Source organism: Limulus polyphemus, unplaced genomic scaffold (assembly GCF_000517525.1).
Source record: "Limulus polyphemus unplaced genomic scaffold, Limulus_polyphemus-2.1.2 Scaffold921, whole genome shotgun sequence".
NCBI classification, from domain to species: domain Eukaryota; kingdom Metazoa; phylum Arthropoda; class Merostomata; order Xiphosura; family Limulidae; genus Limulus; species Limulus polyphemus.
The window spans coordinates 137,896-150,667 of NW_013666531.1; the positions used below are offsets into that span (position 1 = coordinate 137,896).

General features: G+C 35.0%; 1 protein-coding gene across 1 annotated transcript in view; it reads left to right on the top strand.

Annotated features, from left to right (window-relative positions):
* Positions 1-5,193: 5,193 nt before the first annotated feature.
* Positions 5,194-12,772, top strand: part of LOC106461242 (adenosine receptor A2b-like) — a 29,123-nt gene continuing 21,544 nt past the window's right edge. Inside the window, exon 1 of the mRNA XM_013921049.2 lies at positions 5,194-5,886. Coding sequence (XP_013776503.1) covers positions 5,302-5,886 — 585 coding nt within the window. The 5' untranslated portion in view covers positions 5,194-5,301. The remainder of the gene's footprint in view (positions 5,887-12,772) is intronic.

Consider the following 12,772-nt stretch of genomic DNA (forward strand, 5'->3'; position numbering starts at 1 on the left):
TCTAGTCTTAAACTGCTAAATTAGGGACGGCTAGCGCAGGTAGCCCTCGTGTAGCTTTGCGCGAAATTCAAAACAAACAAATATTTTCTTGTTTGTTTGTTCTAAAATGAAATGAATCCAAAATTTTAGCGTTGTAAGTCAATAAACTTACCACTGTCCAACCGGCGGAGGTCGTCTTTTAAAAACAAAACTGATTGCATTCAATGATATATACATTCAACGTTATTTCAGTATCTGTTGTTTTATCGTTCTTTAGTTTTATTCCTTCTTTGTGTATATAAATCTATGTGCTTAAGCCATCTGAACTAAGCTTTTCCAATTGAAGCATAATTTTCAAACAAGTGCTCGATTTGAGGGGAACGCTATTCCCATTCTTGAAATAAATATCAATAGTTAGTTTTAGTTTACTCTTATTCTGTGATTCATGCAAAGTTATTGTTAAATCTTAATTTTCATTTAATATTTACGGAGTTCCTCATGTTAAGCAGTTACGATTCTTGCACATACTATACACTAAACCTTTCAGTGACACATATACCTTTGTGCATTAATGAATATTTGGATATTTCATCACTTAATCTCAAACTGAATCATTTAATACGAGGCAAGGAACTTAACACAAACGCAAAAAAGACGTCTTATTATGCATATTTTAAGACCAAGAACAGACAGGCTATATTCTCAACTTTAATAATGTTTCACAAATGTTTTATATCCGAGACTATACTAGCTATTTCAATTTGCACAATATTTCACATTTGTTTTCATTCCTAAGCTATACTCGCTATTTCAACTTGCACAATGTTTCACATTTGTTTTCTATCCTAGACTATACTAGCTATTTCAATTTGCACAATATTTCACGTTTGTTTTCATTCCTAAGCTATACTCGCTTTTTCAACTTGCACAATGTTTTGCATTTATTTGTAATTCTAGGATCTATATATATGTATATATTCGATATTTTATTTTGCACAATGTTTCACATTTATATTTCAATCTTATATTCCCAACAGAGATTTGGAGCTTCAGAGTTATGTCTACCAGAGAAGAAAAGAAATAGTTGAAGCGATTAGAAGTATAAGCGTTTTTTGCCAGATCTTTCTAACTGAAAATTAATAGGAAGATAATTTTGATCTTTCTTTAGTAAACTTTCTCTTCCCTCAGCCTTTCATTACATTTAAAAATAAAGGTTATATCATTTTATTATTAAAGGAAACATTGATATTATAAAACTATTTTTGATCTATAAAGAATGACTATATATAGATGAAAAATATTCCATATGACAACAGGTACAACGTTGTGCCTATATATTACAGAGGATTGAGTACGTTATACTAAAATGATTTTGAATATGCAAATGGGCAAGTCACATGATATTCACAGTCGATATAAAGTCGTGGTGGAACGAAATCTATCAAAATTACGTTTAATCATTGTTTGGCATTCGTAAGTAGTGTGATGCCACTAAACATTGATCACTTTTGGGTAGAGTATGTAACATATCTGTTCAATGCAGAGTATACACACGCTTAGATTATAAAGATGCATTCATATCGGATATTTAGAATTTCCAAGATGGGACTATCCCTTGTGTTTAATGACATTGACAAATAAAGTAATATGGATTAACTTGAGGAACGAGGACCATCCAGAAAGAGACATTCAACAAATAGTACCCCAGACATGGTAAGCATAGTTTGTCGTCTTGTAAAAGAAGAGGATATTATAACACAATAATCATTGACAAATGCCGTCCACGTGCCCCAGGCACTAGTATGCAACATAATAAAAAAGGATCTCCATCTGAAACAGTAACAAAAACTGATTCCACAACATGTCCATTTAACTGTTGCATACCTCAAGTAGCTGGAGAATGAAATGGGATTTCTTGCTGTTCCATACAATAACATACTGGTCAACTCACTGGATACAGCACCTATTGATTTTTGTGTGACTGAACTGTCGAAAGAGGTGCTGGGAAATAGTCATCCTCGTGCATTATATAGATTATATAAATCATGGAGAGAGAAGTGGTGTGCTTTGGACATGAATGACTTAAGACAGAAACTTTTGCAATAAACTGTGCTGCCAGGCTATTTCCAAGATGCGTGGTCGTCAGAAAGATAACGACTGGACGTAAGTACATTTACTGTGACGACGTGGTGAGGCTCCAAAATATAATATAATGTACTCAACCTCTTCATTCGCAATCGGATATTGAGGAACAAAATGATATTATGTTTGTTTATTTTATGTATAAATTTTGTTCTACTTGCTCTATACATACTTTAGACAATAATTAAGTAAGTGGTTCCATTTTCTTATTTCTCCATCTTTACCCAGATCTTTAAATTTTGGAGTAATCTTAAAGGCTATAATATTCTGGGATCGAGAGTAGATAACAACTTTTGCACTGAAATAAAAACAACAAATATAGAGATGTCTCAGAATGCAGAATGTACTTTTGTTGAAGTTGTTTATTTCCAGGAAGCATAACTCTTTTCTCCCATTGGGTGAAAGTGATGCATTAGCAGTGTATTTATGGGAGCATGTTCAGCCAGTGAGTCCATATAGTTATCTATAATATTGCTTTTGTAGTATATTCAGGTCGAACTGATTTTTCCCTTAGGCCTGAGAGTGATGGGATAGGTCCACATAATACCAGGAGATTGAACACATATTTATTATGAAGTAATTCTGAGTTCTCTGACTTTGAGAGAAAAAACAAAAAGATTAGACACAAGTGTACAAAACACAGTAAAACAATTTCTATTCAAATTAACAAACCCAATCATAGGACAAAGAACAGCACCTTTATTATATATTTATCTCTCTAAACGCTCTTAAGAGCACATGAAGATGTTTAATAAGAATTAGTCAGCGTTATAGATTAAACTTAAGGTCAATATTGCTATGTACAAAAAAAGGACTTAAACTCAGCTTACAAAACTGAGGGCTTGAGCTTGAGTGCTAACTAAAATATAATAGAGATTATATACCAAATTCTATAATACTGTCCCTCTAAGACGCGAGCGCCACCTATGCCACTGTAGGTCAGTTCCATTGAAACACAAAGAACTTTGCAATATAGAGATATCACGTGACCTACTATTGGAGGACACGTCTGTCTACATTCTCTGTGGTCAGAACAGGTGTTATCTCTAGAGAATGACAAGGGAGCAAAGACAGCTAGAACGTAATTAACTTAACGACTTTCTTGGCCATGTGTTATATAAAAACTGCATATGCTCAAAAATAAATGATAAATTCAGAATCTATACCTATAATAGTACTGACTGTTGTATGTCCATGTAATCTTGCAGGATTTGGATGGATCTTCACCAAAATTGGTATAGAGGTTCATTAGGTCCATGCGGGGATACATACAAACTTTTAGTTTTGCATTTTGTATTTTCGGTTTTTTATGGACGTTTTTGCATTTTTTACCACTACTTCGTCCCTGTTGACGGATCTTCACCAAATTTGGCATGTAGGTTTGCTGGGTCCATGCGGAGATACATGCAAACTTGCGGTTTCATATTTTGCAGTTTTTATGGGCATTTTTTTTCACAATTACATGTAAGGGAAGCAACTTTTATATGTCCTAAGATAACATTTCATTAATCATGACTTTACATAACTTCAGTCCAAGGGACGGGCACTCAAGCTAGTAAATATTATATTAATACCAGTAGATATGAAAATGTAGTATACTTACATACCACACTCCTTTGAAAGCTTTTCTTTATTTATTAATAAAGTTATAGTTTCTGTTAATTTAATCAAGCTGTAAGAATTGAGTTTTTTCTTCTTTTTTTACAGCACTTAGAGCCCATTTCTGTAACGTTATACAGATATAAGTTTCAGGAAGCGTTTGTCTGTTTGAAGATAAGCACAAAGCTACGCAATGGGCTATCTGTGCTCTGCCCACCACGGGTATCGAAACCAGGTTTCTAGCGTTGTAAGTCCGCAGACATTCCACTGTGCTACTGGGGGCTTCAGGAAGCGATGACATATGTTCTATATAGATACTTTTTCTATCGAACGATGGGAAGTGCTCTAAAGATAGCCCTCATGAAAGGAAAAATTTGTATTATAGATATTCTTTATGTAACGAGAGATATGTATTATACATATTTTTCTTCCATATCATGCTGAAACGTATGTTATAGATATTTGTCTGTAGAATATTGTGATGCGTGTTATAGGTATTTTCTTGATTGGAACAGTGGGATGTGTTACTTGCATGAAAGAACAGGCATTCCCTTCAAATGTTTCATATTTGAAATGTTGTACGTTGTGTCACATACAAGTTCTCGTATATGAACACTAGGATGTGTGTGTTGTATAAATATTTTGGCATGAAATAATGCGTTTCAGTAATTATTACGAAAGAGTTGATTAAACTATGCTTCTTTCGTAAACTTATCTCGATGATAAACAGGGCTAACTTTTCTGGAATTAGGCCTTGTAACATCTTTAGGTTTCTGTTTTGTTGTCACATTTCTTTGAGGAGAATGTCGAATATAGATGTTTTAGTTTAATTAAAACATTCAAAATATGTTTGTTTGAAGATAAGCACAAAGCTACACAATGGGCTATCTGTGCTCTGCTCACCACAGGTATTGAAACCCGGATTCTAGCGTTGTAAGTCCACAGACATACTGCTGTGCCACTGGGGGGGGGGGCTTCATGAGTAGGAGAAAACATTTTTTTGCTTGGAGATCAAGTCAAACTGATCTACAAACGTTTTTTTTTTGTAAATTTTTAATATTGTTATGTTTTGTAATTCAAATTTCAAAGACCAAGCAGTTTCAAGGTTTTATAAGAGATTAATGTGCAAACGAAATGTCTAATTTTATTCAGTAGTTGTTGTTTTTTTGACACATAAAAGGTAACATGACGTATATTTGATGATTTTATAAATTCATACTATTATTTTTATAACTGCTTTTAAAAATTGTCTAGCAAACGTTTCGCTAATTAAAGGTTATACTTACGTTTAAATATATATAGACGTCTTCTAATTGTATATTCAGTTGAGGCTGGTAAGGTTTATGAGTAATGTATTTACACTTGTAACTTATAAACCATCTGCTTATATAATTAACTGGTATCTTCTTCAAGTGCGCATGCGTCTGTTTAGCTTAGCTTTGGTTTGTTTCTGGATAGAAAATCAATAGTTGCAAGGCAAGAAACTTGATAAAACGTCAAGGTCTTTACTCTGTATAGTTTGCTATATTTCACCAGGTGTCTGAGCTGAGTAACTTGCCGTTTTGCGTTAAAAAAATCAACATGACCGTTGGTCAGTTGCCTGTCGCGTATACACTTTTGGAATTGACTGTGGCCGTAATTGCCGTTGTTGGAAATATGGTAGTGATGATAGCTTTCGGACTGGACAAACGAGTTCGGAAAAAAACTAACTTCTACATCTTTAGTTTAGCGACGGCGGATCTTTTGGTCGGACTAGTTGGAGTCCCATCGGCTATCCTTACAAAGTTAGGCCTACCCGAGGGAAGTTTCAGCGGCTGTATAACCATGCTATCGCTTCTGGTGGTGTTGTGTACCATCTCCATATTAAATCTTTTGGCAGTATCTGTGGATCGCTACTGGGCCGTGCTTCACCCTTTCAGTTATCGTCGAAAGATGACCGGTCGCGGAGTGGTTGCGATCATCCTAGGCTGCTGGCTGTTGGGAAATTGCATCGGCTTCTTACCGCTCTTTGGGTGGAATTCCGGATTAGAGCCCGGTGGCCGCTGTTTCTTTACAAACGTCATGAAGTATGAATTTTTAGTGTTCCTTTATTTCGCGACTATCGTTTATCCGACACTGCTGATGGCATTTTTCTACGCAAAGATCTATGTTGTTGTGCTCAAACAGGCAAGTAATTTTCTGTTTTTTATTACTTAAAGTAACTTACTGGTTCAAGTACTTGTGCCTTAATCAAACACTCAATCACATGTTTTGAAGTACATATATTTTGTACAAAATACACTAAAACATTAGTATTAAAGAAAAAATACTACTACCACCCGTTTACAGCTTAAAATGCAGTATTTGAAAACCGTTTTATTTGTGTGAAAATTCATTTATGAGTGTTTGATACAAAGTGTGATTGATTGGAAGTGTTAATAGTATAAAAATAAACATTCGATCAATCACAGTCAGTGTAACAAACGTTAGAGCGTTGTTTTAGGCATTTTAAAATCAAATGAGTTGAATGAAGATGGTTGAATCAAAAAGTTATGAATTCTGATAAAAATAATAATAAGAATAACCCGGTATATTCCCGAGTATAAGTTAGGTGTGTAGATCAAAGGACAATTCAAAACTACACGCATACATAAGTATCTTTTATACATTAATAATACAGGGACGAATAAAAAAACATCAAAATGCGGTGGATAAATTTAAAAAGGGTGAATCGGCTTTGGCGGAACATGTGTTGAATTCTACACATGTTATTGACTGGAATAATGTAAAAATACTTAAACAGGTAACAGAAAAAGGTGAACTAAACATAAGAGAATCCTTAGAAATGATTAAAAACAAAATGAATATAAATAGAGATTTAGGCCTAGGATCCATTAAAGTAAATTTTTGGAAATCGTTGTTGTAAATGGCGCCATTGTAAAAACATGCTAATTATACACGTACATTAGGTTTATAAGAAACTTCATGTGTACTTCGTGGAATTATTTCCACCGAAACATGTAGAGTTTTTAAAGTTTTTAACTTATATTTTTTAAACTTTACAAAAAATTATTGAGCAAGTAAAAAAGTTGATGTCTCATGTGATTAATTTTATTTAAAATTTTTGCACAAGAACTGTGTGTTTTACGTATCGAAGCTTTGATATCTTTATGTAAAACAGACTTCTTGACAAGTATCAGACAGGCTGTGATATTTTTAGCTAAAACCGATTTCTTTACAAGTGTAAGACAAGCTGGGATATTTTCAGGTAAAACGGACTTCTTGACAAGTATCAGACAGGCTGTGATATTTTTAGCTAAAACCAACTTCTTGACAAGTGTAAGACAGGCTCTAATATTTTCAGGTAAAACCAACTTCTTGACAAGTATCAGACAGGCTCTGATATTTTCAGGTAAAACCAACTTCTTGACAAGTATCAGACAGGCTCTGATATTTTCAGGTAAAACCGATTTCTTTACAAGTGTAAGACAAGCTGTGATATTTTCAGGTAAAACGGAATTTTTGACAAGTATCAGACAGGCTGTGATATCTTCATCTAAAACGGACTTCTTGACAAGTATCAGACAGGCTCTAATATTTTCAGGTAAAACCAACTTCTTGACAAGTATCAGACAGGCTCTGATATTTTCAGGTAAAACCAACTTCTTGACAAGTATCAGACAGGCTCTGATATTTTCAGGTAAAACCAACTTCTTGACAAGTGTAAGACAGGCTCTGATATTTTCAGGTAAAACCAACTTCTTGACAAGTATCAGACAGGCTGTGTCCGATACTTGTCAAGAAATCGGTTTTAGCTAAAAATATCAGTCTCTGATATTTTCAGGTAAACCAACTTCTTGACAAGTATCAGACAGGCTCTAATATTTTCAGGTAAAACCAACTTCTTGACAAGTGTATGACAGGCTCTGATATTTTCAGGTAAACCAACTTTTTGACAAGTATCGGACAGGCTGTGATATTTTCAGGTAAAACCAACTTCTTGACAAGTATCAGACAGGCTGTGATATTTTCAGGTAAAACCAACTTCTTGACAAGTATCGGACAGGCTGTGATATTTTCATATGGTAATAGGAATCGTACTACTACACCCGAACATTTGTTATCAGGACTTTTCCTTAAAGAGATCCACTGTTAAATTGTAACATATCTGTAGTCATCATCAAATCCTTTTCTTAGGTGCATCTAGGACTTTCCCGGCCCAAAAATATTAGCATCACTTGTTCTATTGATTGACGGATAGCTTATAATCACATAGGCGGAGCTGCTATTTGGCCTAGATTAGCACCAGTATCACACTTTGTGATTAGTCAAGAGATTTTACAATCACATAGGCGGAACTGCTGTTGGGCCTAAATTAGCACCGATATCACAATTTGTGTTTAGTTAAAAGATTTATAATCACATAGGTAGAGCTGCTGTTGGGCCTAGATTAGCACTAGTATTACACTTTTTGTTCAGTTAAGAGATTCATAATCACATAGGTGGAGCTGCTATGAAACCTAAGTTAGCACCAATATAACACTTTGTGTTTAATCAAGAGCTACAGGATGGGATAGACGGAGTTGTATGGGAACTAAATTAGCTCCACTATTGCAATTTGTGTTTAATCAAGAGATTTATAATCACATAGACGGAACTGCTGTTGGGCCTAAATTAGCACCAGTATCAAAAGATCTGTAATCATACAGACAGATCTGCTATGGGAATAAGACATCTAACACCATTAACGACTAGAACCTGAGCTTCCGACATAACTAGTGACTAGAACCTGACCTTCTGAGATCACCAATGACTAGAACCCGAGCTTCTGACATCACTAATGATTAAAATATGATTTTATGACATCATCTATGAATAGAACCTGACCTTCCAGCGTCACCAATGACTAGAACCCGAGCTTCTGACATCACTAATGATTAAAATATGATTTTATGACATCATCTATGAATAGAACCTGACCTTCCAGCGTCACCAATGACTAGAACATGAACTTCTGACATCACCTATGAATAGAACCTGACCTTCCAGCGTCACCAGTGACTAGAACATGAACTTCTGACATCACCATTGACCAGAACCTTGCTTTCAGACATCACCAATGACTAGAACCTGAACTTCTGACATCATCAATGACTGGTACCTGACCTCTTGATATCACCAATTATTAAAACCTGCTCTTCTGACATAATCAATGACTAGAACCTGACCTTCTAATATCACCAATGACTAGAACCTGAACTTTTGACATCACTAATGAATAAAATCTGGCCATCTGACATTACTAATGAATAAAATCTGGCCTTCTAACATCACTAATGAATAAATTATGGCCTTCTGACATCATCTATGACTAGAACCTGACATCTTAACATCGCCAATGACTAGAACTTGACGTTCTAAAATCACCAGTGACTAGGACCTGACATTGAACTTCACGCTTCATTAGAACCTGGCTTTCTAACATCAAAAAACCGGCATTCTGAAATCACCAGCGGCTAGAAACTGGTCTTCTGACATCATGAATGACTAAAACGTGCCGTTCTGACCTCACCAATGACTACAATCTGACCTTCTAACATCACCAATGACTACATATTGGGGTCTCTCTAACTAGAATAGAGGTTAATGGTACCAGAAACTCTGACATTGGATGAGAATTTTCCAGAATGAGTTGCTGTAGTTACCATTCGAGGAAGAGGTTCCACCTGTTATGTTTCTGTACATCCTACCAATTGCTAAGAAATAAACGACATTAAAAAACATTAAGTGGTTGATTGGTGTAGAAAGTGTTAATGAAATTGTGGGATGAAGGGCACATTCCGGAAACATTTAAGGAAAGTTATATGTTGATTGGAAAAACGCTAAATCACCAAGGAAAACGTGGAAGATACAGAAGATGGAAGAAGGTGTTAAGCAGGTATCATACTTCCAAGTCATAAACCGAGAAAATATTTGTCCAGGTTAAAGAACAGTCCTGAAAATCACCTTCACCAAAACATCCACATGGTGACTACTTTGACAACCCTGCATCCTCTACAATCTTGGATTCACATCGATCACCATCATCCAACGTTCCATCTAATCTGAATCTCCCATCCTTTAGTGCTGGTTTAATCATTATGTCACACAGGTCATTTGATTGATGGCAGTTTGGGTTCTTCTCTAGGTTTAATAAGATGAACAGCCATCAACCAACGTTCCATCTAATCTGAATCTCCCATCCTTTAGTGCTGGTTCAATCATTATGTCACACAGGTCATTTGATTGATGGCAGTTTGGGTTCTTCTTTAGGTTTAATAAGATGAACAGCCATCAACCGTTCAATGAGCTCTAGTAGATGAAGAGTTAGCCTAGACAAAGAGTCTGTACTAGGCTAAAACCAAATTCGGACGTGTGTAACAATATCAGGTGAAACTATCTCAGGAAAAGACGGTACATTTAGTTATCTCCCTTCTTTACATAATGTAGTTTAGTAATAACGTGCATATAACCATAAAAATTTATATACATACTTGTGTATAAGCGTTACAAACCAATATAGACTGCGATGTTGTTTTTAGACTGTATTTCAACCTTCAGGTTTTATGTTAAACTGTGTTTTGATTGAACAGTGTTATACTGTATCCAGTTTTAGCATATCATGTCAAGTGGTGTTCCAGTTCTGATATGCTGAGTATAAGCTATATTTTAATGTTGAGGTATTGCAATAATAACGGTAATCTGACCCATGTTTTAAGGTAGCACTATATATATGTTAGATAGCTTTGTTAAGTGTTTAGAGTAGTTTCTTACGTGAATTTTAATTTATTTTTGATTTATACATTTCTTCTGTAATTGATGATAACTATACGTAAATATTGTTTTAGAACAACATTATCTGCCAAACAGAGATATCCAGGAACCGAATAACAACTGTTATAGTACAACATTACCAACAAAACGAAGACATCCAGGAAACGAATAACAACTGTTATAGTACAACATTATCAATAAAACGAAGACATCCAGGAAACGAATAACAACTGTTATAGTACAACATTACCAACAAAACAAAGATATCAGGAAACGATTAACAACTGTTATAGTACAACATTACCAACAAAACGAAGACATCCAGGAAACGAATAACAACTGTTATAGTACAACATTACCCATAAAACAAAGATATCCAGGAATCGAATAACTGTTTTAGTACAACTTTACCTGCAAAACTAAGGTTTCCAGGAAACAAATAACAACTGTTTTTATACAACATTAGCTAGAAAACTAAGACAACAAGTAACACACCCAATAGATTCAACATTACCTACAAAACTAAGAAAACAAGTAACACACCCAATAGATTCAACATTACCTACAAAACTAAGAAAACAAGTAACACACCCAATAGGTATCTGAAGTTAACCTGACCTGCATGTTTTTATAGCCTCGGGGTATCTGTATTTAACTGACCTGCATGTTTTTATAGCCTCGGGGTATCTGTATTTAACTGATCTGCATGTTTTTATAGCCTCGGGGTATCTGTATTTAACTGATCTGCATGTTTTTATAGCCTCGGGGTATCTGTATTTAACTGATCTGCATGTTTTCTCCGCTAAGTGCTTCTCTGATTGATATTTTGTTCCCAGAGTTGCTATACTTGACCTTCCCAGTCAACATTTTATCCAGTGAGACCATTATGATAAGAAACACGCCTCTTTCTCAATAGAAAAGTAATGTAAATAAACGACTTCAGAAGCTGGTTATTAATAAACGTTTTGAGGTTCTCAGTAATAATTATCTTGATAGGTAACATATAATTCTAGATGAAACTTGTTGGAATAACCGTACGTTTAGGCTTATCTTCACATGCTTTACCAGGATTTCCTGCAGGATGTTTATGGAAGTTTTTTCTTTTTATTACATAAACATAGAAATACTTCTCAGATAAGAAACACGAGAAGCATTACTTACATTTGCCCAGCAGTGAGCAAGAACAAACAAACTGAACAAAACGTGTAGCAGTCTCGAAGCTTAACCTCCGTGTATTCCAAAGAGAAATTTTAAAGTTTGCCCAGCAATGAGCATGAGAAGACTAACTATAAATAAAAAAAAACGGTTTGTTTGTTGCAATTTAGTAGTTTAAGTTCTAGGTGTTCTGAAGAGACACTTAAAAAAATTAAACTTTACACAAAATTGAGTCATCACAGGTAAACTAGAAAAACAGCTTTAACTTTTAATTGTTGAGATTTAAAAGTTTTATCTTTGTTTATTCCAAAAGGATACTCGAAAGTGTGCCCAGTAGTGAGCTCATTTGGTTTGTTTGTTTTATTTCGCGTAAAGCTACTCGAGCTGGCCTTCTCTAATTTAGAAGTCAGTACCTACCGCCAAACCTTGGGCTACTCTTTTGCCAACGTAAAATGAAATTGATCGTTACGTAATAACGCTCCCCACAAGCATATTTGGTGAGGGATTCGAACCCACAGATGACGAGTCTAACACTCTGACAAAAAGGCTATGCCAATCAACAACGAATCCGTTAGAATAATTTTAAACAGAAACAAACCTGACCAGACCAGGAGAAAAATTAACGGCATTTATTTGTCGCAGCTTAGAAGTTTAACCTTCGGATGTTTCAAATAGAACTTTGAAATTTGCAGAGGAATGATCCTGAGGGACAAGGTGAAAAAAGACACTTTATATTTTGTAAAAAAAAAAGAATAAAATATTTGTTTGTTTTATTTTAGCCCAAAGCTGCGCAATGCACTCACTATCTGCACTGTCCGTCGCTGGGATCAAACTCACCCTAAATGTTAGATGATAAGCATTAATTCACAGTAATTAGACGTCGAATATAATCCCTCATCTTCCGTGTTACGTAAATAGGGAATATCGGCAATAATTAGACAGTGGATAGAATCCTCCATTTTTTTGTGTAATGTAAATAGGGAATATTGGCAATAATTAGACAGTGGATAGAATCCTCCATTTTTTGTGTAATGTACATAGGGAATCCCGGCAGTAATTAGACAGTGGATAGAATCCTCCATCTTTTGTGTAATGTACATAGGGA